Source organism: Fusarium phalaenopsidis, assembly GCF_050370095.1.
Source record: "Fusarium phalaenopsidis strain FUZ10S chromosome Unknown contig_32284, whole genome shotgun sequence".
Classification (NCBI taxonomy): domain Eukaryota; kingdom Fungi; phylum Ascomycota; class Sordariomycetes; order Hypocreales; family Nectriaceae; genus Fusarium; species Fusarium phalaenopsidis.
Genome location: NW_028145414.1, coordinates 539,705 through 567,497, shown reverse-complemented (window position 1 = coordinate 567,497; position 27,793 = coordinate 539,705). Strand labels below are relative to the sequence as shown.

The following is a 27,793-nucleotide window of genomic DNA, read 5'->3' as shown; positions in this document are numbered from 1 at the left end:
CTAAAGGGTAAAAAGAACCTAGCTATAAAAAAGAGGGGTTATAATGATAAAGGAAAGAAGGTAAGTAATTAATTAAATAGATATTAATATATAGGTAGTAGTAGAATTATTAAAAAATAGTAATTAAGGAAGGTTAGCGCGACTAGGGGTTTAATATTATAGTATTTATAATAAGCCTAGTTATAATATAAGAATATATTAGGTAGTAATTAAGATATCTAGGGAAGAGTATAATAAGTAGTTTTAATTAATTAAATAATTTATTATATTTTTATTATAATTTATATCTTAGAGGTTAAGATTTTTAATTTATATACTTATTTAATTTATATACTTATTAAATATATTATATAAAAAGTATATAATATATATAATAAGTAAGTTAGCTAGGTAAGTAAGTTAGTTACTTTTCTTAACCTTTTAGTTAAAAATTATAATAAAAATATAATAAATTATTTAATTAATTAAAACTACTTATTATATTCTTCCCTAAATATCTTAATTACTACTTAATATATTCTTATATTATAATTAAGCTTACTATATATACTATAGCGCTAAACCCCTAGTTATACTAACCTTTCTTAACTATTACTTCTTAATAATTTAGCTACTACCTATATACTAATATCTATCTAATTAATTACTTACTTTCCTTTATTTAAAGTTATCTTCCCTTTTTTCTATAGGTAGGTCCTTTTTGCCCTCCGCCGCTGGCTTAATGCCTTATTTACCTATTAAAGGTCTTAGATCTTAGCCCTTATTAATACTATCTTATATATAATTGCCTTTATTCCCTTAGAAAGAGACTTTAATACTTCTAGAATTAATTTAAGAGAGCTACTTTTATGCCTTTTAATTTTTCTTTTAAGGTATTTAAACTAAGATTAGGCCTTAAGGATAATCTTTAAGGTCTTTAAGACCTAAGGGTTAAAGAGGCTAGCCTCCTCCTCGGCAGGTATTAAAGTCTATAGCTATATATTAAGCTTTAAGACTATACTTTCTAGGTTAAAAGGAATAAGCCTAGCCCCTTTAAAGGCTACTTTAATATTTTTTTTTATTATAATAGCTTAAAATGCGGCATAAAAGGCTAGGAAGAATTTAGTCTTTAAAATATAGGTTATAAAGCATTTAATTAAATACTTTATTTCTTAATTATAAGCCTTCTTAAGTAGCCTAAAGTAATTAATATTAAGGGGCTAGAATAAATAAGATAAATAAGGCGGCATATAAAGCATAATAATATTATTCTCCTTATAATATATCTTAAAGTCAGCCGAGTAGTAACTTTCATAGCCATCGAGGATTAGAAGACGATAGGGACTAGTTGATCGGTTGGTTATGTGCTGATTAAAGTGCTTTAGCCACTTGAGACCTATCTCATTATCGGTCTAGCTATTTTGAGACGTCGCAATAGCCTAATCGCCCGGGAGGTTACTTTCTTGGTACTAATTGGCGAGGTGATATTGGCCCGTAACCACGATGAACGGCTGGATAGCCCGGCCTTCTGCATTGATCGCCTAAATAACTATAACCTATTCCCGGTCTCTAGGCTATACTAATTTCGGTCTTCTATGCCTTTCTGCGCCTATGACGACTATCCCGCTCTGAATTAGGCCTATTATAAAGCTAGTCTCGTCAAAGTTATAAATATCTTTTAATTAGATGCTATACTTTGTAATTATATTCTTAATAAGCCTAAACTAATTATAAATAATAATTAAATCTTTGTATTTAGCCCTCTAATAATTATATTTATAAAAAAAACATATCTTAAGCTCTAGGTATTACTTAATAAAGTTTCTAGCCTAGCGCTTACTAATAGGTAGCGCGTTATAGTCGGCGAGTAATTAATTAGCTATTTCTTTAATACTATATAGTCGCGGGGGAAATCCTCGTGAATCTAAGTTAAGAATAAATTAAATAATAATCTATTCCTCTAGATTAGATAGTTTATATAATTTAGGGATTTAATCGCAACATGTAGATATGCTATGCTATCGGCGATAGAGAGTAATATAAGAGATTTCATAGACCTTTGCGGCGCATTAAAGACTTAATTTTAGGTTATTTTAATAGGCCTAGAGCATAAGAAGGATATTAGCCTCTCTATTTGACTATGGCATATTAGGTGGTTAAGAATTAATTAATTAAATAGAAATGTTATAGGATAAGGGATTTTTAATTTATATGCTTATTTAATCCGCATGCTTATTAAGTACGTTATATTATATTAAATAATATAAATAAACTTAAAAATAAATTTAATTTATTAATATTTTAATACTTTATAATAATATAATATATATAATAAGCATGCCAGATGCTAGGGTCGGACCGGAGCTTATGTAGCTAAGGTGAACTGGTTGATTGAATATCTAAGACTAAGGAAGGGAGAGAAAAAGGAAAAGAACTAGCTGTGACCTCGCTGCGGATTTTGTGCAGGGCTCGCGGCGGGGCTACGGAGAAGGATTTCTCCGGTCTTGGTTTTTCCAGGGGGAAACAACCTTCCTCACGGGTTCGCCCGTAACACAAGGGACCTATAACAGAAATCTTTATAAATCTAGGTTGAGAATAAACTAAATAATAATCTATTCCTCTAGATTAGATTGTCGGCGTGACTTTGGGATCTAATTGCATCGCGATTGAATGCCTTATCTGCGATGATATAGCCTTGGCTTAGAGACCTTATAGATCTTTGCAGCGCGTCGAATGCTTAGCTTTGGGTTATCTTGAAGGGCCTGAAGGGGCAAGAAGGGTTTTAGCCTCTGTATTTAGATCTGATATGGTTGGTGGTTATGGAATCAATTGATTAAGTGGAAGGTTAGGTATAGGAGGGAAAAATGCGTCGCATACTTGGATGCGTCGCATGCTTATCATGTACGTTAATATTTTTATCTTTAGTATATTAGCGCTAATTATCCTTTAAGTTATCTTAAAATAACTTCTAGCCCACGTAGTCGACTGACACACATTTGGTCTGGTCGGCCTAGAGCATTGTCAATACACTCTGGTGGAGATGCACCTCCTCCGCCTGGGCGTCATCCAAGTCATCCAAGTCGGATGGCTCGGTCTTCTTGCGCTTCTTCTTGCTCTTCTGCGCGTTCTTTTTGCTGCGCTCGTCCCTCTTGCGCACTTTCTTTGGCCCTGTGTCCGAGCAAAGGCACGGTCCCAACTTGTCCTCCAACTCTTGGAGCTTTTTGGGGAAAAGCTTCCTCAAGACCTTTCCCATGGTGCGTCCCTCGCTGGGGTAGATGGGAATGATGTCATGAAACCCATCTGTGGAACTATTACCGTAGTCGGCCAGGCCGCAGAATACTACCTGAGCCGTGGCGTCGGTCTTAGTGGCAGAACCGTCTGAGTCTGGCTCGTCTGGATCGTGGTGTGTCGCACCCTCCTGGTGGCTCTTTTGTTTCTGTATCTTTGTTGTGGCTGGCTTGTCGGGCTTGTCGGGCTTAGAGATGCCGAGCGTTTGTCGGGCATGCAAGCCTGCCATTTCGCTTCACGCTTTGTGCCTCGGAAGGGGGGAACTTCCGAATGTCCCGACCTTGTCCGACGGCGCCGACAACTTGGCCCATTCGACTGCCCCCTGGCAATTTTTCGCAAGATCTCGCAGATCTCGCAGAAATGCCTTGGGAGCGTCTTTAAACTTGTCTTTGACATTGTTCAAAGAGACACCTAAAGCCTCAGCGATTTGCTTGAGGTATTGCTCACATCGCCGTTGCTCTTTGTTAGGATCGGCGACGGGAGTGCCATCTGGGAGCCGAGGCATTTGATGGATTGTGTCTGCGGGTAACAAGAATGGTGTGCTGGTGTTATGTGTTTGGCCTGCCTGAGGGCTCCTGGTATTTACTAAGACCTTTCTCTTAATCTCCTTATCCTCTGAGACATCCTAGATCTTACCCCTATAATCGTAGGACATAATCTTGTTCTCAAATCCGAATCTCGACGCCATCTGTGGCCGCTTTTATGGGACATGTTCCGGCGCTCATCAGCCTGCGCTCACCCGGCGCTCACCCGGCGCTCCCCCTGCTCCCGGAGCTCACTGAGCTGGATTGCAGATCACAACTGAGTGGCCTGATTAATCATGCTGTAACGCGTTTGCCGAGCCTGACCCAACATATCTGGCAACCTTACCCAATGGCTGCCTAATCTGACGTCAAATATGCATACACGAGTTATGCAGCTTAATGAAAAATGTCTCAAGTTTTCACTTACCCCGCATCTCTGGAGATAAATACCCCTCTGAGACTTCTTGCAATCCGTCTAGAACTTATTACAGATCAACTTAGGATAAACCAAAACAACTCAACGAAACCTAAACTTACTCACTATGGCAACCCTTGTGGCCAACAGCCCCGTTCTCCCGGCACTTTCAAAGGCATTGGGGACCCAAGACTTCCAGAGAAGCCGCCAGGCGTAAGTCACTAAAAGTCTAGAAGCCCGATACTTCCATTGACATCTCTTAGGTACAACGAGTTACGCGATGATGCCGATCAACCCCCAGTCACCGACGACCATATACAGAACCTTGCCCGCCTGTTCGTACGCCATAATGCTCATAAGGTTCTTGGCGTCCATCTTGTACATGGCCATTTCAAGATTCCCGAGAGCACTGTCTTGCTGGGAACCAACTTCGAAGAACCAAAAGGCCGATGGGCAAGGGTGACTCCTGTTGAGAAGATCGATCCTGCAACTATCCATGGGCATATCTTCGTCTTTACAAAGGATGGCCTGTGTGCTTACGAGTACCAGGATGGACCGATGCCTGATCTTTCCGGTGTTGGAGAGGGCTTCTTGAAGGAGTTCGTTGAATACTTGGTCGCCAACAATCTCACAGATCTCCTTGGTCTTCAGGTGCTCACCGAGTGCGGTGGGCAATCGATGTCAGAGCTTATTCTAGATAACGGAACTATCATGCTCGATAACTCAGTCATAAAGGGATGTACTCCATATAGAATCACGGGTTGGAACTTTGAGGTGGCGCACGGAAACCCGCGGGTGTGTTCTTCGCGGGAGCTTCACGCTAAAAGGTCGGGCAACAACCATGAGGTCTACAATGCCGGCAAACCACTTCCCAAGTTGGAAAACGTTGAGGACCTCAAGCTTGCACTCGCTGGAGAAGGCATTATCTAAACTGAACCGACACACCAGATTATCTAGATCTAGTAAATTCAATACTTTAGTTGAGTCCTATGTGTGCCTGGTCTAATGATTCTTCTCAATCAAGCTTTGTAGCCGCATTGATAAGAAACCCGTCTAAATACAACTTATTGTAGCGTCCCTGCTGGTCGTCACGAAGGGGCTCATATTCAGGCTCATTCGCAAGTCGACTGGTGAAGCCACGAGAAAGGAGCAGTCCTATGATCCTCGCCAGGTTGATAGTGTGAAGAGTTTCTTCTGACAAAACTCCAACCTGCTCTTGGAAGATAGACCAAAAGACATTCTGCAAATCGTCATAATCATCGTACCGCGACAAGCCGTCTCGAATGTGAAGTTTGCCTGTCAGGGCTTGTATAGTATGAAGATTTAGTCCAAAAGGGCAAACTTCGGTCTCCGCCCAGTCGATAACACCAACTAAGTGGCAGGATGCCTCGTCAACCATGATGTTGCATGTTCCAAAGTCTCGGTGGAGAAGCACCATCGGCAAGCACAAAATACCATCCATGGAGTCGATGAATTTTTGGATGATAGGCTGGAATCGGTCGGGTAGAGCGGTGTGCCAAGTGTTCGCTCCTTGGTGTATTTCTCCTGCAACTGGTCACGACAGGCTGGATCGATTGACTGAGGGGCATTCCACGAAAGAGCACAAAACCTGGGCGCGCTTAGCATTAGATCGTGAATAGATCGGGAGCATAGCATACTTTGTGACGTCGGTAATAAGATTTTTACGGTAGGCGAAGACCGTTTGCGAGTTTTCGGGAAACCCGATTGCTAAAACAAAGTCGAGATGAGTGACTCCCTTGATACGATTCATCACGTAGATATAAAGGGGTTCTTTGCCACTAGCTTCGTCTCATACCTCACCCTCAAAGGAGACGCTGGGCGCTAAGGACCTATAAATCTTACTTGCTAAGACACAAGTTCCAGTCTTAAGCTCAAGTGACTTAAGTCGGAACTGAGTAACATTTACATTTTAAGAAATTATAGTCTTTAGAAGGTAAAAAGAGATAATTATTTTAGTTCTTATAACGTACATAATAAGCATGCATCGCATGCAAGTATGCGTCGCACTTTTCTTATACCTTTAAGATAGAAATCATAATAAAAATACTATAAACTATTTCATTAATTAAAATTACTTACTATACTCTTCCCTAGATATCTTAATTATTACCTAATATATTCTTATATTATAATTAGGCTTACTATAGATACTATAATGCTAAACTCCTAGTCGCGCTGACCTCCCTTAATTATTACTCCTTGATGATTTAGCTATTACCTGTGCATTAATATCTATTTAATTAATTACTTGCCTTCCTTCCTCTATTATTATTACCCCTCTTTTCTATAATTAGGTCCTTTTTGCTCTCTAGCGCTAGCTTAGTATCTTATTTACTTATTTAAGTTTTTTAACCCTAGCCTTAAGTAAGGTAACCTTATATATAACTATTTTTATTCCCTTAGAAGAAGACTATATAGCTTCTAGAATTAACTCTAGGGAGCTACTTTTATATCTTTTTATTTATTTCTCGAGGTAATCTAACTAAGATTAAGCCTTAAGCATAGTCTTTAAGGTCTTTAAGACCTAAGGGGTTAATAGTTTAGCTACCTCCTTAGGCGGTATTAAAGTCTATAGCTATATATTAAGCTTTAAGATTATACTTTCTAAGTTAAGAGAAATAAGCCTAGCTCCTTTAAAGGCTAACTTAATATTTTTTTTTATTATAATAGCCTAAAATATAATATAAAAGGCTAAAAAGAACTTAGTCTTTAAAATATAAGTTATAAAGTATCTAATTAAAAGCTTTATTTCTTAATTATAAGTATTCTTAAGTATATTAAAGTACTTAATATTAAGTAGCTAAAGTAAATAAAATAAATAAGATAATATATAAAGCCTAATAATCTTATTTTCCTTATAATATTTCTTAAATTTAATAAAGTAGTAACTTTTATAGCTATTAAGGATTAAAAAATAATAGCGACTATTTAATCACTTAGCTATATACCGATTAAAGTGCTTAAGCCACTCGAGACCGGTCTCGTTATCGGTCTAGCTATTTTAGGTCATCATAATAGCCTAATCGCCCGGGAGGTTACTTTCTTAGTACCAGTTGGCGAGGTAATATTAGCCCGCACCGATAATAAACGGCGGGATCGCTTAGCTATCTATATTAATCGCCTAGATGACTATAATCTATTCTTAGTTTCTAGGCTATACCGATTTTAGCTTTCTATGCCTTTCTATGCCTATAATAACTATTTCGCTCTAAATTATACCTATTATAAAGCTAGTCTTATTAATATTATAGAAATTATCTAATTAAATACTATACTTCGCGATTATATTTATTATAAGTATAAACTAATTATAGATAATAGCTAGATCTTTATACTTAGCTCTCTAGTAGTTATATTTTTAAAAAAAATATATCTTAAGCTCTAGGTATTATTTAATAAAGTTATAAGCCTAATGCGTGCTAATTAGTAGCGCGTCGCGGTTAGTAAGTAATTAATTAGCTATTTCTTTTATATTATATAGTCAGGGGGGAAATCCTTATGAGTCTAGGTTAAGAATAAAGTAAATAATAATCTATTCCTTAAGATTAGATAATCGACGCGATTAGGGGATCTAATCATGTCGCGATTAAATGCCATTCTGCCGGCGACGTAGCCTATGCTCGGAGATCCTATAGAGGTTTGCAGCGCGTCGGATGCTTAGTTTTGGGTTATTCTGAAGTGCTTAAAGAGCAAGAAGAGTTTTAGCCTTAGTATTTAGGTCTGATATATTTAATGGTTAAAGAATTAATTAATTAAATAAAAAGTTAGGTATAGGAGGGAAAAGTGCGATACATACTTGCATGCGATGCATGCTTATTATATACGTTATAGAAATTAATAAAATTAAATATCTCTTAATAAGTTTATTTTTTATAATAACATACATAATAAGCGAGTATACCAGACAAGTGAGTACACTAAAAATCCCTTAACCTATATCACTTCTATTTAATTAATTAATTCTCAATGACTAAATATATCTCAATTAAATAAAGAAGCTAGATTACTTCTTATACTTTAAGCCCTTCAAAATAACCTAAAATTAAAGCTGCGACTTACTGTAAGACTCTATTAGGTTGACTATTATTGTTGAATAAGAGGAGCAATTGTGATCGTGCTGAAAACTAGTGGCGCGCCCTGTTTTTTAGCGCAGTTGAATTGTTTAACAATTAAGAGTCTCAGAGGTAACCGCACTCTGTGTTGAAGCCTGAAACTGCCGAAAAGGGCTAGACTCGCCACCTTAAAGACATGGGTCGATCGAGGACAGGGCAAAACTACTCGACGCTACCCCTGAGGACGTCCTCGAAGCAGAAGAGCACGCAACCACGCTAAGCTTGGAAGAGACTAAGAGGGTAAGTAGCCTTTTATATGCAGCGAGCTCCTTGATCTAATTATTACCTCATGAAAAGCTCGCCGAGAATCTCATCTCCTTCCACCAAAAAGACTCCAATTTCAATTCCGAGTCCATTGATCGTCTTTCCAACTTTATCCAGCATCCAGAAGTCTTTGAAAAACCGGACGCTCACGCAGCATATATTTCCGACATAAAGACCGAAGTGGCTCTCTTGACCTTCAACTCGCCCTATGCAGAAGTCCGAGCCGTCGTAAGCAACAAGGACAACACATCGGCCCCAGCCGGAACGCTTCGCGCCTGGACGATTGGTTTGGTTTTTGTTGCCCTTCAAAGTTTCGTGAATCAGTTCTTCTCCTTGCGTCAACCGGCTATTCTCCTCGATGCTACTGTCGTACAGCTACTCTCCTTCCCATTGGGAAGGGCCTGGGAGAGACTGGTACCGACGGGCGAGGTTCATCTATTTGGCTTGCGTTTTAGGCTTAATCCAGGTCATTTCACCCAAAAGGAGCATATGTTGATCTCTATCATGGCGAATGTGGGAGGCACACCACCATATGGCCGCTTCATCGTGATTACAACTTGGCTTGAGAAGTACTTTAACTTATCATTTGCTTCGTCGTTTGGATTCCAAATCTGTGTTACGGTGAGTGACTTATCAAAGGAGTGGTGACGCGACATGTCAACTAATTATAGCGCCTAGATCTCTCAGAATCTAATGGGCTTTGGACTTGCGGGTTTGGCTAGAAGATTCTTAGTTTACCCGGCCTTCTGCATCTGGCCTCGTTCGTTAGCCACCGTGGCAATGAACCAGTCTCTACACAACGGTAAGCCAACCTCGTCACCACTGACTGCCATCGCACAGAGTACAGCTGACATGCGCTTCCTAAAACAGAGGGAAATACGCCTGTGCCTGGTCCTTTCAAAAGGACTTACAACCTTTCTCGATATAAGCTCTTCATGGTCGCATTCGGCGCCATGTTCATATACTTTTGGCTCCCTGAGTACTTTGCCTCGGCCCTTTCTCTTTTCAACTGGATTGCCTGGATCTCGCCAAATAACTTCAATTTAGCTACCATTACCGATCTCAGGAAAGGTCTCGGATTTAATCCAATACCTACTTTTGACTGGAATGTGTTGACGCATAACGTCCAACCTCTTCTTGTGCCATTCCACGTTACCTTTAATATGTTCATTGGCTGCTTCATCGGTGGGATTACAATCATCTCTCTATATTGGACTAATACCTACAATACCGCATACCTTCCGGTCAACACCAACACCATGTTCAACCAAAACGCAACGAAATATAACGTCTCGGCTATCTTGAATGAAGATGGGCTTCTCGATGAGGCCAAGTATCAATCTTATAGTCAAGTCTATATTGCTGCTTCCTCAGTCACTTATTAGTGCGTTCATGGTCTTTTAGAACAAAGGGGCGTCCTGCTAACTAGGCTGGAAGCATTTATTTCTTCGCCGTTTACAGTGCCGTAATTTCGTATACTGGTCTTTACCACTGGAACGATCTCAAATTAGCCTTCCGCTCTCTCTGGGACAGTCTGTTCAAAAAAGATGTGAAGCGTGACGACTTCGACGATGTCCATTCGAGACTAATGAAGACCTACCGGGAGGTGCCCGAATGGTGGTACCTCATCCTTAATGTCGGTTTGAGCCCGCCAGAGCATGTTTAGATGCCAGCTCACAGATTTGTAGGTTATCTCCATCATTTTTGGAGTTGTTTCTGTGGCTTGCTGGCCCACTCATACCAGCGTCGGTACCGTCTTCTTCGGCATAGCTCTCGCTCTACTCTTTACTGTCCCAACAGGCATCATCTTTGCTACTACTGGAATCGAGGTTGAGTTTAATGTCCTTGCGGAATTCATCGGTGGTGCCTGGCAACCTGGAAACGCTCTCGCTGTAAGAACTAATTGTCACCATTTTTAAACATGGCGAGTACTGACTCTATATAGATGAGCTTTTTCAAAAACTTCGGTTGGGTAACGATTGCGCATGCCCTTGATTTTGCCAATGATCTCAAGCTTGGTCATTATCTAAAGATCCCTCAGCGCCAGGTATTTTGGTGTCAGATCGTCGCCAGTAAGTTGAGACAGGCTATACCTAAAGGACTGCAGAGTTCTAACTTGAATTCTAGCCGTCTTATCTGCTTTTATTAGCGTTGGTGTCATGAACTTCCAGGTCCTCAAAATTGAGGATGTCTGTCAGCCAGGCCAAAAAGACAAGTTCACCTGTCCGCAAATGGAATCTTTCTTCACGGCTGCTGTTCTCTTCGGCTCACTCGCCCCACGAAGAGTCTTTGGTACAGGTGGCCAATATACTGCTCTTCTTGCCGCCTTTCCTGTCGGTCTCGCGCTTCCCATTATCCATTACTACGCTACAAGAAAACTGCCCCGGACACATTGGCTCACCAATATTCATCCCGTTGTCATGATGAAAGGAGCCTATTCCTGGTCTCCCTACAATATTGGTTATATGTGGCCCGCTGTGCCTCCAGCTTGGCTTTCGTGGATATACCTTCGAAAGAGATACCTTGCGTTCTGGGCAAAATATAATTATACTCTTTCGGCGGCATTCTCGACTGGTATAGCCATTTCCGCAGTCGTGATTTTCTTTGCTCTGAGCTATCACCAGTTAGATCTTAACTGGATAGGCAATAACGCGGACAGTGGGTGCGAAGCAAATACCTGTACACGGCTGAAGTTGGCTGAAGGAGAGATTTTCGGGCCGCCGCCTGGGACATTTGTTTAAGTGGAAACTAGGGTCTTGGTACTTAGCTCATTTTCACTTGGTCATTATCCACAAAGAAGAACACATTGTGCTCTCGTAGGAGGCGTCTGGGGACCATCGCTTACATGCTAAAGCAGAGCGGATATGATGACGCGGCTAGGAGTCATCGTGCGTCGAAGTCAACGTGACAACGCCGTGGCTGCAGCACGCAAAGTGGCCATATTTCATAGCATCATAGCTGAGACTAGCGTTTCGATTTTGTCTGTACTTTCCTAACAACTTGTGGATCGAAAAGATCAGCTGGTGCAAGCTTGGTCTAGTCGTCCGCTGATCAAGTCAGGGTAATACAAGCCGATGTTTCCTTGATAACGAAAACGACAACTTAGAGATTCAAGAAACTGAGAATCGTCATGTATCTCTGTCGAACCCATAGGAACCGCAAGAATAATGGAGTCTCCATGGACTGTTATTAAGCCCTTGAGACCTACTAAAACCAACAGTTGCCACCAGAAAGGGGGGTTTGGGCATTTTCCGTGTCGACCGATTCTGCCTTGAAGCTTACAACTCGTCTTACTCTCGTACACGCGTTTAGTATTACCCAAAATACTAACTAACTAGTATCCATTCCATCAGGTTTGTTAGCGTTTGGAAATAGTGGCCATCTCCGCCGAGGCAGATCGTCGGAGCCCCATGCCGTACACAGTCACGTCGCGCCCCTACCAAACATGACCTTAGCCAAGTCGTACAATGTCGACTCAAGAGATTCTCGCCAGGTTCCATGATATCAGGATAAAGTTCGGAGAGTACGATCTGCAGTTTAAGAAGATGAAATCACCTCAGACAGTTTACGACGAGAGAGCATCTGCTATTCGATCTCACATCAGGCATGCATGGGCCCCAACCATGGGACAGAATGCACCTACGAAGAGGGGTCACATAATTAGCCATGATGTTATTTCTATCTAGGCAGAACGGCAAGAGGTTTGGGCTAATCAAATCAGTGATTGTTCCGGTCCCCTTTGCCTCTTTGGTAGAGTAGGGTCTCTGGTATGCCACAGCACCCAGAGAGGGTCAAACATCCAAGGCCCCTTTCATGAGATGATTCTTAGCTTTAGATATTCTGCTATTCATGATTATGCAATAAGTCAGTCTTCAATGGTAGCAATCAGTTTCATAGAGGACATTAACTAGTAAATGAGTTAAGTTAATTACAAGGGCGTGATGGTTAAAAAGTGTAGAAAGCGACAAAAGGAAATATGTAAAGAGAGGCCGATTTCTGAACCTGAGAAGAATAATTACAAGGCCAAATAATGCCGCAATTGATTATGTGGCTCACCGAACATCAAGACCCATAGCATACGACACAGTAGGGCCTGTCTTTATTATGTGTGAAGTTTATGATACGTCTAAAGGAAGTCATCAACCACGCTAATAAAGAACACAGTTCTCAACTATCAAAATATGCCGCCATTCAAAGCCAGTGCTAAAAAAAAAAGCCACAGTTGGTCAGCCTTTTGTGATGGTTTTGTTTAGTTCTCGTGACGTTGTATGGGCTGAAACACTGTAGAACGGGTTTTCATACGAACACTTAGAGCTACCTTATATTCCCGCAACTCAGATAGACTTGCATTTAAGAAAGCACCGCAACCGTTAGAAGCTTTCCCGTAGATGGCGGGAAATGCCGTGCAACGATTCGGCGGCGTCGACCTAGTGTTCGAGGATCGGAAGTATGATGATACAAATAGAAGCGTGGATGAGAGAATGAAAGGTGGTCAACGATCTTAAATGGTTAGGCTCGTGCTATGCTTGTTCTTCATCTTATCCTTCCCATGACCCCTTGGACTCGAGGTGCCTGATGGGGTCTTCAATGATCTCATCAATACCCTGCAGAGCTCTTACGATATTGAAGTTGTCCGCAGCTCCAGTGACAAACCCAACTCGTTCTCTTTCAACTCGTCCGAGTGTCTCTATCCACCATGGCTGGATGTGCCTCTCGAAGAAGCCGAGCCTGCATCCGTGAGAGTTCGCGCTCATGGACTCTCCAACTACAGCCAGCCTTCAACTCCCTGGTCTTACTGGGTCACAGTCGAGACGAGACTGTTCAAGGAAAGCCGGAATAGTGTTGAGCCCATAGTTTCGACTATTAAGGTCAACGTTAGCGAGCCTAAGCGACCCGGGTATTCCAGAATGGATTTTCAAGTCCCCAGCGATACCAAATTAGCAAGGCTCTATATTACCGCTCTTGGCATTTGCGAAGCCGAGATCAACGGAAAATGGATTGGAGACTATGTCCTAGCCCCGCAATGGCAGTTATATCATCACTGTCGTATCTATAATACGTATGATGTGATGGAGTTCCTTGCGCCCGGTGAAACTGCGATCGGCGTATTGATCGGGGAGGGTTAGTATACCGACCGTCTGGGTTTCAAGGGCGGTACACTGAACCATTACGGAAACACTACTGGAGTTTTGGCATAGCTCCATCTTAGGTTGAGAAACAAGTCGTCAATCAAAATCCAAACCGATAATACCTGGGAGTCGAGCTTTGGGGCTGTGATCTCGGGAGAGATCTTCAACGGAGAACATCGCGAAGGGCGGTTGGAAGCCGGGCTTCGCCTGAGTCGATGGACCCGCCAACCCAACCATCACATTGCACCATACTGAAGTCTTGGATAATGGCGGGTTGGCTCTCAAGCAGTTTCTTCCAGTTTGGCAACTGGCCTGACCTGTAGCCCCCGAGAATGAGCCCGGAGAGACGACAACTCATGACATGCCGGTTGCAGATGCGTACTTGGTTAAGATGACTGAGACTCTGAGCCACATCGCTGGAGCTCTCGCAGAGACAGATCTGGTCGAGAAGTACAAGGATCAGCACATGAACCTCAAAGTCAAATTCCGTGGCAGTTGGCCTCCAGACGGCATCTTAGCCACCCGCACTCAGGCGGCATACGCGCTCTCAGTTGGACATGAAATGTAGCAGATGCAAATAATAGACTATGATGGTGTTGGTGAGCTCAGTGCCCATAACCACTTCCAAGATCTTGATATTCTCCTTCGGCTAGACTTGCTCTCCCTCGAGCATGAACGGCGCATCATTGGTGCGTTTAGCGACGCGTGTGAAGTAGATGATAGCCGTCTTGTCGCAATTCGACGTCGCTCCACGGCGTCTCCCATTAGTGCTTGGTCAATGATGGCCTGGGTGCCGTCCCTGTCAGCTCTCGTCGCTCAGAAGTGTAGTCCTTCACCGCCAGCGACAGCTGTTTCCACACCATCGCCGGCAGCCCGTCTTCCCCGGGCATTTTCCACGCCTTGATTTCTATGGTCTTTCCCTCCATTTCCTCTACCTTCGACCAGGGTCTCGTCAACGGTCGCGTCCATTTGCCCTGTCTCTGCAATCCTAATCTTATTCTCGAACAATTGTTATATAACATAAATCATAGTCACAGCAGTCCTCCTATGTATGTATGCTACCTAATGACAGCCACAACAGGCCTAGATACAGTTCCAGCTATCGGGATTCTTCGCATCTCCCTTTCCGTCCCAGACATTGCGGTACGGGTATCGGCAATGCCTACGCTCGTAGTCAAACGCGCCATCTGCAGTTCCGCCGACGTTCTTGTAGCCCCCAATTGTCTCTGGCGCAACACCCTCCTCGACCCATTTCACAATAGCCAGAAGCACATTATTGTCTGGCGTCTTGCCGCCTATGTTTCCGGCGTTGTTTCCAATGCGAGAAGCCCCGTCTCCGGCGCTGCAATGGCCACACCCGCTGACGCGGAAGAACCTGTAAAACTCGTCCAGCTGGCTACTATTGAGGCCCATTGTTTGAGACACGTGATTATAGTAATCGTTTGAGTTCTCGGCGCTGATAAGTCCGTCCTGGAGGCCGTGCCAGTGAATCATCTTGTTGCCACGCCTGTGGAACTTCGACAGGTCTCCCTCCCAAGTCTCGATGTCATAGGGGTTCATCTCGGCACCTCTATCGTAGTCCTTGGGTCCAATCGTGTCGGGGCTCCACTTGGGGTCCTCCCAGATGACATACTGGTACCATTCTGTAGAGTAAATGAACGGTTGCTCGGCGACAACAAAGTTGAAGAGAGCGTTAGCACCAGGGACCGCTCGAGGGTAGATGTATGTCTCATTCGTGGTATATAGGGGAGAAAAGACTTTGCGGACCGTCTCAACCTTGGCCTTGGTGAGGCAGTTCTTGGTCTGGCCCTTGCTGCAGATGAGAGCCTCAGGACGGTACTGACAGAGGGTAGGGTCCTCAAGCACGCCGTCATCGACGCCATCAATGCGCTCGTCGCACTGAGCCAGGACGCTCTTGTGCACCATTTGCCACTCGTCTGGAGTTACATGAGTAGGAGCTCCAGGGGGACCGGTGATTCCCCAGAAACTTCCAGAGCGTGCCTGAAGACCATTCCAGCGCATAACCGGAGCACCCGCCACGTAGCCATCGTAATCTTCAGGGAAGCTCTGTGCCAACTTCATTGTTTGACGTCCACCAGTCGAGCAGCCGAGAAAGTAGGACTTGAACTTCTTGCCGTAAAAGTCCTGGGTGATCTTCTTTCCGATAACAGCACCAGTGTGCACTGCACGATAGGCAAAGTCCTCAACCACGCCTGGGTTGCGGTACATGGGCAGGCCTGAGGTTCCGTTGTGTCCGTTGTTCGTGCCAACGCTGGCGAAGCCGAAACTGTTGCCGTATGCCATATCGCTGTAGGGCATACAGCCAGCTAATCCACCATTGCCGGTTCCTAAGAACCGACCTGTCCAGTTCAAAGGAAGCCAGGCTTCGACACTAACGTTTGAGGTGGGTCCCGTCTTGACTAGCATGGCCACGCGGCAGACCTCAACGTCTATAACCTGATAGTTAGGAGCGCAGGTCGGGTGGTTGTCGGGGAAGGTGATGTTGGTACCAGCGGAGACATGCTGGGTGAAGTATACGGTGGTGTCGGGGAGTTTGATCGACTTCTTGAGGCTGGCGCATTTGGCAGCGAAATCGTCGTTGCCCCCGTTGGGAGCTGCGCATACGCCCAGCCCTCGGAGGAGGCTGGGAAGCAGCAGGGTCGAGAAGTTGACGCGCATAGTGCCCGGTGAGAAACAACTATCAGACAAGTAGGTATTTGGCTCACTGTCAGCCTCCTGAGCCCGACTGAGGAGTGTCTGGAGAAGGAGAGGCAAGAGCTTTATTATATACATGCCTCAGGATAAACTCTTTCCATAGATGTGCCTGGTTCCTGCGGGGTGAACGGATGGTCCTAGATAGAACAACCGGCCAATAGTTCCAAGAGAGGAGGTGGATACCTCGGTAATATCGTGCGAGGAACTACCCCAGGCTTGGCATACGGCAGCTAAGGCGGGAACGACAAGAGGGAACGTTTATCCAAAGGGTAACGATCCGAGGAATATGGGCCAAAGAGGGGGACTCCAACACCTCGGCCTGCCAGAGTTGGAATAACATGCGGGGTGCATAGACGCGAAGAAAATCGGCAGATTGCAACCGCTGAGTTAAAATAATAGGCCCGAATATTGCCCTGCCCCACTTGGTCAGTGACAATCAATTGCTGACCTTCACCTACCATGCTACTTTCTTAACATGGAAATATTAAGAAAGCAGTCTCGTTTAACGTACATGATAAGCATGCGACGCATCCAAGTATGCGACGCACTTTTTACCACCCTATAGCATTTAAACTATAATAAAAACGCAATAAATTAATTAATTAATTAAAACTACTCACTATACTCTTCCCCAGACGTCTCAATCACTACCTGACAGGTCCTTATATTATGCCCGGGCTTGCCGCATATACTATATCGCCGAACGCCCGGCCCAACCGACCTTCCTCGACCACCACTTCTCGACGATTCCGCAACTACCTGCGTATCTATATCTATCTAATTAATTACTTACCTTACTTAATCTACTATTATTACCCCTCCTTTCTATAGTCAGGTCTTTTTTGCCCTATGGTTCCGGCTTAGTATCTCATTTGCCTACCGAAGGTCTTAGTTTTCAGTAACTAATAAGGCAACCTTATATATAACTGCCTTTATCTCTTTCTTAAGAGACTTTATAGCCTTAATAATTGACTCAGGAGAGCTACTATAATGCCTCTTAATTCGTCTTTTGAGGTATTTAGACTAAGACCTAGTGTAACGGTCCAGCTGAGTATATTAACAACTAGCTGAACGACTCTAACGAGTATCCTAAAGCTAAGGAAGAAAGGAAAAGAAAGTGAAAAAGGAGAAGCGAAAAGAGCCCCTTTTAGCTGTTGAGCTTATGTGGGTCTTGGTCGAGAGTGCAAGCCGAGACCCCCACGGGCTCAGCCCGTTACACCTAGCCTTAAGCATGGTCTTTAGGGTCTTTAAGACCCAAGGGGTTATAGGGCTAATTACCTCCTCGGTAGGCATTAGAGTCTATAGCTACATATTAAGCTTTAAGACTATACTTTCTAGGTTAAGAGGAATAAGCCTGGCTCCTCTAAAGGCTAACCTAATATTTCTTTTTATTATAGTAACCTAATACGCGGCATAGAAGGCTAGAAAGAACTCGGTCTTAGAAATATAGGTTATAAAGCATCTAATTAAATGCTCTATTTCTTAACTATAAGCCTGCTTAAGTAGGTTAAAGTACTTAATATTAAGAGGCTAAAATAAATAAGATAAATAAGGCGATATATAAAGTATAATAATTTTCTTTTCCTTATAATATCTCTTAAAGTTAATAAAGTAATAACTTTTATAACTATTAAGGATTAAAAGATAATAAAAACTAATTAATTAGTTACTTATATACTAATTAAAGTACTTAAGCTACTTAAGACTAATATTATTATTAGTTTAATTATTTTAGCTTATTATAATAGCCTAATCGCCTAGGAGGTTGCTTTCTTAGTATTAATTAGCGAGGTAATATTAGCCCGCACTAATAATAAACAGCTAGATCGCCTAGCCTTCTATATTAATCACTTAAATAACTATAATCTATTCCTAGTTTCTAGGCTATATTAATTTTAGCTTTAAATGCCTTTCTAAGCCTATAATAACTATTCTAGCTATAATTATACCTATAAGAAAGCTAGTCTTATTAAAGTTCTAGATATTATTTAATTAGATACTATACTTCGCGATTATATTTACTATAAGCTAAAACTAATCACAGATAATAATTAGATCTTTATATTTAGCTCTTTAGTAATTATATTTATAAAAAAAACATATCTTAAGCTCATAGTATTATATAATAAAGTTATAAGCCTAGCGCTTACCGACGGGTAGTATATCGCGGTTAGCGAGTAGTTAGTTAGTTATTTCTTTAATAAAACGCTATCGCGGGGGAAATCCTCGCGAATCTAGGTCGAGAATGAACTAAATAATAATCTATTCCTCTAGATCAGATAGTCAGCGTGACTTTGGGATCCAATCGCATCGCGATTGAATGCCTTATCTGCGACGACGTAGCCTTGGCTCAGAGACCTTATAGATCTTTGCAGCGCGTCGGACGCTTAGCTTTAGGTCATTTTGAAGGGCCTGAAGGGCAATAAGGGTTCTAGCCTCTGTATTTGGGTCTAACATAGTTAGTGGTTATAGAATCAATTGACCAAGTGGAAGGTTAGGTATAGGAGGGAAAAGTGCGTCGCATACTTAGATGCGTCGCATGCTTATCATGTACGTTACACCATTTTCCTTAACAAGTACAATAACCAATTCCATTCAAGAGCCAGCCAGCAGACTTGCGCTCGCCAGCGCAAACCCCAAGCTACAGGTGGTTCAAGATGTTTATCTCAATAATGGCGACCAAAGAAGATGGATCGTTCAGTCTCACTGCTGAGCTCGAATCCTCCTTTCTGACGGTTCGCGGCCAAAGCCCCAATAGCTTTGCCGTATCTGAGGCGTCTCAGATGCCTGCATTGGATGCGTATGGGCCCGAGAACGAAGTGACAGAACTCAAGATGCATCTCTCAAAGAGCCCAGCGGCGCTGGCGGCAATGTTGTAGTGTTATTTATATCAGAATCTGGCGACTTTCCTAACAGGACAGCGACGGCTACACCTGTGCGCCACCGTGGAAGTATTGGCATCGAGCATGGTCCGCGGCTCACCAGCATGCCAAACAGCGTAGTTCTTCCTCGACCCAAGGCGTTTCGAAGATGAGAATGCAGGATGTTGTCACGAATGTTTGATTGCACGCAAGAGGCACCAACGTGACATAGTTTTGGGTTCGATAATGTACTGGCAACCATGGCAGAGAGAGAGGAGAACGGCCTCATATACAGTCGGGCTATTCTTCTAAACAACACAGCATGATACACTCTAGAGCCAGCCAATTCTTGTATTCAGTAAAGTTCCAGCTCCTTTTCCTCGGCCAACAAAAACGCACTCTCTTTGTCACGAATCGAACCAATACCAATCAGGCGAAAGCTGGGGTGACTAGTTGGTGTCTCGTGCGAGGAACTTGCCACTGGTTCTAATATAAGAAACGTATCCCTATGAAATTTAGATTTCTCTTGGAACCTTGATCGTACGAGCAGGCAGGTATAAGTATCGAAGCCATCTCGTGAAATGGTTGCATCGTCAAATTGTCCCGCACAAGACCAAGGGAGGTGGAATGGTTGTGCCTCGCCGCAACCACGCATATGCAGTCTCGCCAGGATCCAACCCCCTGACTGGGCCGGCAACCCCACTCCACTTCAAGACGGGACGCGGATGCTCTTATGGTTCATGCCGTCTACCACCCTCTTCAACACGACAAGGTGGTCAGAACCCTGTCCTCGGCCAACAAGCCATCACGCGATGCAGAGGCAACAGCATTTGTGAAGGAAGCTTCTAGATGCGATCCGTTTCCGGCACTACGCTACGACGGTCTTCACGCAGCTTTCGACGTTCCTTATTACATAAAGTGACACGAGCACCATTTAGGCAGAGCAGAGCAGACTTGAAAAAGCCCTGTATGCCCGCCTGCTTGGAAGCTTCCAGCCTTTCCGACACACGACTGCCAGTGCAACATAGCAACATATCACTAGCCTCCTCTTGGTAGATCACCTCCTGGATCATCAAGACCTGACCTAGGAACAGGTATAATGGCGGCCAACACCGTTGCTGCTATGCCGGCCATAGTCGGGCTTCAGAACGCTTTCACTGTGGATGATATGAACAGTTCCAACACCATGTGAGTGTAGATAACAATTTCACTGTTGATTTCGAGTTCGCACTAACACAAAAGCCCTTGATGAAGCTACAATGGACTCCCTCGCATCCATCCCGATATGAGCGTCAATGAGGGCCATGTCAAGAATCTCGAGGCTATAATCGCTTAGCGAAACCTTCGTGAGAAGCTCGGCATTCATTTGCTCCATAAACACGACGGCCTTCCAAGTGGGCAGATCAAACTCGAAACCAAGATGCAGACCATCGCCGGTAAGTGGGTTAGGCCTACTTCAATCGGCTCCCTGGATCTCGGCAAAATACACGGAGTCGTCTTCAAGTTCGTCCCCGAGGAGAATATTCTCATCCCGTATAGGTTCGCCATAGGCCCATCGCCTGTTGCTAGGAGCAATATGGTCGAGAGCTGCATCAAAGCCATCCTCGGCTATATCGCCGGGAATGGTCTGGCCAATGTGATTGCGCTCGAGCTCTTGGATCCAGTCAACGATGGCCAGTCCATGGAGCCCGCTGCCGAAGTCGAAGTCAGCAAGTACGGAATTGTTATACTGCCAAAGGCCATGGTAGATGCCGTGGAGTTTATCCCAACTGGCTGGCCTGATGTCACGCTGAATTACGACCCCGATTCACAATCTGCCGCGAGTACCCATTGGGCTCGGGTGTTCGAGGGGACCAAGGAGACTCACCGGGTTTATGTCGATCAAGTTGAGAATGAAAAGGAGCTGCTGGATAAGTTAGCGCTCCAGGGCGTCCTCATCAAAGTCTGAGACATTTCTCAACACACTAAGGCGAGGGCGGCGGGAGGCAGGTGCCGCAAGGGATCAGATTCACCACACTCATTTGGATCTTTATTATCTTTTCTCAGCAACCTTTTCTGTCTGGGTAGCTTTTCGATTGTCCATAACACTATCCAGATATGGCGAGATAGTCATCAAACAAACACACGTGCTCTGTATTAGCATGTCTCGTTAATATACCTGGCCGTCAATACCAGTACGTGATTTAAAGCAAGCACAATGCCTCGACATATATGATTGCCTGGTCCTTTTCTTCAAATCCATGGCCCCGAAAGAGTCCAAATAGCCTTACAGCTTTAATTTAACACCGATTCCCTTCTGAGATGTTCCCAATCTCTGAGTAGAGTGTCCCAGAAATGCTGTCGAAGACTTAGATGACTAGGACGGAAGTGCCAATTGGTCCGGATTTGCACACCAAGTATAGTCTCAAGGCCGCCGAGAGAAACCCCGAATGGGGCGATTATGGCATCAGACCAATCTACGATGCCCTTAATGTGGTCTGTATGTTCTCCTCCAAGAGGTCATCGTGTTGGATGACCATAGCATAGTCGGGCCGGAAGAGACATAGAAGATCGTGTCACACCTCGTCCAACTTGGCTTGCAACTGTTCGGGTAGGCCCTGGGAGACTTAGTGCATGATGTCATTATACTCGTCAAGTAAGCCAAGAGGCTTCTCAACGGTTGACTTATTATTCCAAGCCGCAGCAAATAACCTAACATCCTTTGGTTAGTAAGACTCTCAGTGGTGTGTAGGTCAACAGACAGACCTTACATGTAATCCAGCAGGTTGTCGAAGCATTGTTGCTCAACCTCGTCGATGTCTTTCTTCTCGTCCGTCGTCCATTCAGACATGGGCTTCCTTTGTATCGCGTAGCGCTTGGGGCTCGAGCTTGGATCGAACGAGTTGAGTAGATAGATAAGCCAGTATGTACCTAAGACTGTTCTCGTGAACAGTTCAGGCAATAAATGAGTAGCAAAGTCGGGGCCATCCCGACAATTCTAACACTTGTCAATCCGGCTCGTCTTACACCGTGTAAGGAAGGCGAACTACAACTTATAATCCTTACCTCTTTCCATAGTATAAGCATATGCTGTGGTCATAAACAGGGGGCCAATCCAATTAGAATACACAAATCAAGTGATACCTTGATGAGGACAAATGACGCCTGTCTTCCTGTGACGCTTTGAGCTGTACAAGAGGAAACTGATGCTTTATACGAGGAGTTTGACCATGAAACCAGTCATCTCTAGAGCAGATATATCATTGCGTCACTTATGAAACAGATGTTGTCACTGGTCATTATTCAATATGCTAACAGTGATGGAATGATTGCTACTCTGACTGGTGGCTACGCCACCATCCGTCGGGGGAAACAAAGGCGTAAACTTGAAATATGATGTGGGGTTGTTATTATGCGGGCTGACGGTCCGGACGCGAGCATGCAGTCAGCATTTGAGGGCCATATCAAATGCTGCCTATTTCATGACAGGGTTTCCGCGGAATGGTGGTGGAGAATGACAGCCGTAAGTGAACTGGCGTCTGAGTCAGAGTCGTACGATCTTATTTCATACTTGCCGCTCCATTATATAAACGTCTAGGCGTCAGCATTCCGCGCGATTCTCATCCCTTTTAGAGCCTGGCTTGACTTTCTTTCATTTTCCCAATTATTGCACCACTAGGAAAACAGTCCGAGTTCTTACTTACACACCCTCTCAGATCATAGGCTAAAAAGGGCGTTGTTGAACTTTCCTTGGATCCTAAGCAATCTAGTCTTTTCCTAAACCGACCGTCTCAGACATTAAAACATGACCTTGTGCAATCTATGCAAGGGTGTACCCTGGGAAACACTTCCTTCGGTCCCACCGGATCTCGACGTTGAATTAAGCGGGTATCCATACCTCCAACCATTCTACCGATGGCCTGAAGACATTAGAGGCTACTCTCATCATCAGAGCCTCGAAGCCTTGCGAAATTCCGCAACAGTGTTGAACTGTCATCTCTGCCGCCTGATTCTTAAGCAAGTACAATCATGCCAATCAGAGTTGGAAGAGCTGAAGCCGAAATGGGAAGCCGATACGATGACCAGGTACGACTGGCCATTATGGGAACTTTGGATTGTGAAGCGAGAGAATGGGGGAGATGGACTTTGGGTCATGAGTTTGACGGATGGAGCGGAGAAAAAAGAGGTGAGGCTGGTGGCGGCGATTGGACTTTGTGTGAGAGATGGTGAGATTGCGCAGTTCATTTGACCCTTATTTGGTGTTGACATGCCCAGGTGACCCGCTCGAGTCGATCATTCTCGGCCGACCAGTCGAACAACACGGAGGAACTTTGACGGCAATCTCAAGAGCCCGCAAGTGGCTGAAGGAGTGCAATGAGCATCCCAACTGCAGTCCTAGCGAGACACAATTGCCATCTCGCGTCATCGACGTGGGTGTCGATACCAACAGTCCTCACGTGAGGCTCCGCGAGACCGAGACACATGAATGTGGAAAATATATATGCTTAAGGTATTTTCAGCCGGCAATCTATGAGCAGTACTAAGGAGTGTATTGTGGCTAATGTTCATCATGAAGCTATTGCTGGGGTAATGAGCAGTCATGCACTACTACTCAAGCCACGCTTGCAGATCGAAAGCGCCAAATCATAATATCCGACCTACCCAAGACGCACCAAGATGCTATTAAATTGGTACGAGAGCTTGGAGTGAGATATCTGTGGATAGACAGCATCTGCATATGTCAAGATGACCACGAGAATTGGGAGCGGGAATCGGCCAAGATGCTGTCCATCTACTGCAATGCGTATCTGACAGTCGCTGCTTCGAGAGCCAAGGACACCTCTGAAGGACTCTTTGGAGAGAGGCCGACTAGGGAATACGTTGAGCTCAGGTACACATCTGGTGACCTACGAGGGCAAGCTTTGGCGTTTAATCTACCCCTCCACGAAGAAGCCATCTCCAGCGACTACCTATCTCTGCCGGATGAGCCACTCTCGGATCGCGCCTGGGGTCTACAGGAACGTGTTTTGTCGCGGCGGATGCTGCTTTATGGCACTCAGCAACTGTCTTTTGAATGCAACGAAGGATTTCGAGGGGAAGATGGTGTCTCCCTCAAGGATCGATTCAACAGTGTGCACCAGAAGTTAGAAGAAGAGTCCGAAGAAATGGAACAACACCAAAAAGAGGCCAACTGTGAGGACGAAAAGATTTCCAACAATAAAGCGGCATTGCTGGGATCATGGTACAGCCTTCTCTGGTTATACGGGCCGCGAAAACTCACAAACGCCTCGGATAAACTCCCCGCCATGTCTGGTCTTGCTAGCGTCTTTGCAAAACGGCTTGACGACGAGTACGTGGCTGGTCTTTGGCGTTCCCACCTCATAGAAGGACTTCTATGGCAAGGCTTGAGATGCAGACGAGTGCCAGAGTATAGATCGCCTTCCTGGTCATGGGCATCCATGGATGGAATTCCTGGCCTAGGCGTCGAACAGTATTATGATACCCTGGCCAAGGTACTGGACGTCAAAGTGAATCTTAAAGGCGCAAATCCTTACGGCGAGGTCACCGACGCAAGGATCAGGATACGGGCGCCAATGGAACGTCTCTATCTTGCTATCGAAGACTGGGACCCTAATAAGGCAGGCTTCCCTTATGACAACAATCCGAAAGTGCGTACGGCAAACGGCAAACCTGAGGGTACCCACTCCCGCTTTGACTTTGATTTCACGGCTGAAGATGCTCCTCAGGAGGCGCTGAAGATTGTCAAGAGTTTAGAGGGGGTGGAGATTTTTGCTTTGATTTTGTTGAAGGTGACGGAGGAGAGCTACGATGATCAATACCAGGGTTTGATTGTTACAAAAGTGAAGGGGGGTGAAGAATATCAGAGATTAGGGTTTATTTTCCTCGATGAGGAAACACTGGGGCGAAGACTGGAGGAGCAGGCAGAGGAGGAGGTTCCTATAGTTACCCTTGTGTAAGGCTGCTTAACTTGGGTGAGTAAGGAGTCTGGTAGATTGCCTACGCCAGCCAATATACTTCTAACTACTCTTGGGTTTTCATGCCAGCCTTTTAGACGCGATTCTGTTCCCTAGAAGAGGCAGTGTGGATTGGAACTGAATACCTACATAACCCCAGGAGAGAAGCCTTGTTACATAGGTATATAGGAAGTAGTTGGTCAGCATTATTCCCTGGATATGCCACAGCGGCACGTAGCATAGCCCTACTATCAGCTTTGTGTAAGGACGAGCCAAGTATCTAGACGCAATACCGCTCTGTTGACATGGACACAGTGAGAGGTTGGACAGGATGAGGCGCATCGAGGCCCGAGAAATAATAGGATAACGAAGGCCAAATCACGCCTAACTCTGTAAGTTACGCTCCACAGGCAGAAACTCAGCCAACCCTCATAGTCCTGCTGTGAACTGCACAGAATTCAGGGTTGCATGGTCAGCCTCTGCCATAACACACTGCCTCGTACTTTCAGACACACACTGTCGCCTTCTGGCTCGTATGCAAAGGAGGGAACAAGAACGACTTTACGCAGTTTATATCTTTGGTTGGGAAGGTGTGGTCTGGTCGATCTGATCCTACACCTCTTCGATTCTGAAGAGGTTCGTCAGAGACATTGTCCCTGTACTCGACTACTCCGTCAGTCATACCTGCTGATGCACTGGCGTTGGCTATCATATGCATAACGAAGACATGCTAGTCAGGACTTCGGTTGACAAGAGAATCCAGCTTGCATTAAGGCGAACCTAAGGTCCAGGTGAACGCAGGCCATCACGTCGCGCCCAGTACTCCTCCAAGATCCTTCCATTCCCCCAAGACTCCATACCCATGAGACTTCATACCCATTATCATACAGTAAAACGCCTGGTTTCCATATCGCATCATAGCGGTTCCAAGATATTGTCTCTCAATTTCTGGCATTCCTTCATCTGCTTCGAGATGATGGCAATCCCACTCTCCGCAGTCGTCACATCCTGTGCAGCCTTGCGCACCTCGCGTCCCCAGGCGTGGACCGACTCCAGTTTGTTGATAATGCTTGTCTTGGTACTGCTCGCTAAAACATCGTCGTTGGGTTGATGTTCGAGGGTCGAGATGTGAGCCTCAAAGGCTCTCTCGACAGCAATGCCAAGTTCTATGTGCTGCCAGTGGTAAGCGGCCTGGTAATTCGTAGCATTTTCACGGCCTCGTCGCGATGGCGAGTCAGGTCCACCAGGTCGGTCTCCAGCTGCTGTAAGGAGTTGTTCATAGAGTCGAGATGGAGCTTGGCCATCTCATTTCGGAGGAATTCGTGTGCTGTGAGTAGGCTCTGCGCATCTGGGACTGGAGGGGCGTTGTCTTGCGGAGCGACAGACGCAAGCACGCCTGCGTTTACGACGATGGGCGTAGGATCCGGAACATTCAGAGCAGCTGCAAGGGTAGCGGGACGGATTCTGAGGTTTACCGTCAGGCTTCTGGCTTCACTGGGTCGCTGTTGGGGCGCAGGACGCGTCGAATCACCCCTCTGTCGATTGCGGCGGTTTCAGGGCAACTTCCCGCCAGACTCAATGCGACGTGGGTAGAAAGACTGAGTTTAAAATCGGTCGTCGGTTGGACGGTTCAAGGTAGAGAAGTAAATGCTCGAAACGGGGTCGATTGTGGTAGTCGCCATAGCGAGCACAACGGGACCGCCCCTAAATTGGCAGGTTCAGAGTCCAGGTTGAGATGGACGCGCGAAAGGACGCGTCGAGCGCGTCAAGGCAGCATAGCATTATTTACACACATGTCCATGGGCCATTTCACAACTCATGTTTGCTTGGCGCAGTTGTGCAAAAGCGCGTAGCGTTCGGGGGCAATGCATTGTCAGGGAGCTGCGGTCGCCATCGTGTCGAGTTAGCAAACATGAATATGCAAGGTACCGAGTAGCGTCGTCCCTGCCATCGTCGTCGAGACCGTTCCGCGATGGTCTGCATGGGAAGAGCGAGTTCATCTGCTATTATTAATGGCCTAGGTACAGTATGGTGGATGGGATGGATAGATGAATGAAATGCCAACATCATGGCATCGCATCCATGACGAAGCAGTGAAGGCGCAAGGCCACGGACGGACGCAACGACGAAGAACAGAAGAGAAACGAATATCACATCGTGACTCGAGAGACCTTGTTCACTTGAGCAAGGCAAACCGATGCACCATGTAGAATATGTCATCGACAAGATGATCAGGTAAGTGGGAGAGGAAGGAAAAGAGAAAAGGAAGAGAGGGTGACGAGAACTTGAAGCATGACCGAGGAAGAGATCAAGGACCCCTGCTCGATTGGAACAATACACAGGGGGGTTCGTAGCCATAACCAATCATAAGGCAGATCCCGAAGGGGCTGGGTCCACGCCCTGCTTGGTATTGAGGACACGCGTGATTGGAGTACTGCCTTTGTGTTGCTGTCTAAGGTACCTGATATCAAGTGGCCCTCAAAGGGCGCCGTCTCTTTGGTCAGTGGTACAGCGAGCCTTAACACCTTGAC

The 27,793-nt window shown here is 44.9% G+C and overlaps 6 protein-coding genes across 6 annotated transcripts; 4 read left to right on the top strand and 2 right to left on the bottom strand.

Annotated features, from left to right (window-relative positions):
• Positions 1–2,989: 2,989 nt before the first annotated feature.
• On the bottom strand, positions 2,990–3,496 carry LRP88_02131 (uncharacterized protein; the record flags this gene model as incomplete). Its single annotated transcript, XM_083238802.1, has 1 exon — positions 2,990–3,496. One exon carries the CDS (start codon positions 3,494–3,496, stop codon positions 2,990–2,992), a length of 507 nt encoding a protein of 168 aa, XP_083105397.1.
• Positions 3,497–4,333: 837 nt separating this feature from the next.
• Positions 4,334–5,136, top strand: LRP88_02130 (uncharacterized protein; the record flags this gene model as incomplete). Its single annotated transcript, XM_083238801.1, has 2 exons — positions 4,334–4,419; positions 4,470–5,136. The coding sequence occupies 2 exons, from the start codon at positions 4,334–4,336 to the stop codon at positions 5,134–5,136; spliced, it is 753 nt and encodes a 250-aa protein (XP_083105396.1).
• A 4,726-nt stretch (positions 5,137–9,862) lies between these two features.
• LRP88_02129 (uncharacterized protein) lies at positions 9,863–10,752 on the top strand (the record flags this gene model as incomplete). Its single annotated transcript, XM_083238800.1, has 5 exons — positions 9,863–9,987; positions 10,041–10,239; positions 10,292–10,495; positions 10,549–10,679; positions 10,731–10,752. The coding sequence occupies 5 exons, from the start codon at positions 9,863–9,865 to the stop codon at positions 10,750–10,752; spliced, it is 681 nt and encodes a 226-aa protein (XP_083105395.1).
• A 4,063-nt stretch (positions 10,753–14,815) lies between these two features.
• On the bottom strand, positions 14,816–16,411 carry LRP88_02128 (uncharacterized protein; the record flags this gene model as incomplete). The annotated part of the gene is made up of 1 exon (XM_083238799.1): positions 14,816–16,411. One exon carries the CDS (start codon positions 16,409–16,411, stop codon positions 14,816–14,818), a length of 1,596 nt encoding a protein of 531 aa, XP_083105394.1.
• A 4,317-nt stretch (positions 16,412–20,728) lies between these two features.
• Positions 20,729–21,256, top strand: LRP88_02127 (uncharacterized protein; the record flags this gene model as incomplete). The annotated part of the gene is made up of 1 exon (XM_083238798.1): positions 20,729–21,256. One exon carries the CDS (start codon positions 20,729–20,731, stop codon positions 21,254–21,256), a length of 528 nt encoding a protein of 175 aa, XP_083105393.1.
• A 2,812-nt stretch (positions 21,257–24,068) lies between these two features.
• On the top strand, positions 24,069–25,265 carry LRP88_02126 (heterokaryon incompatibility protein-domain-containing protein; the record flags this gene model as incomplete). The annotated part of the gene is made up of 1 exon (XM_083238797.1): positions 24,069–25,265. One exon carries the CDS (start codon positions 24,069–24,071, stop codon positions 25,263–25,265), a length of 1,197 nt encoding a protein of 398 aa, XP_083105392.1.
• Positions 25,266–27,793: the final 2,528 nt, after the last annotated feature.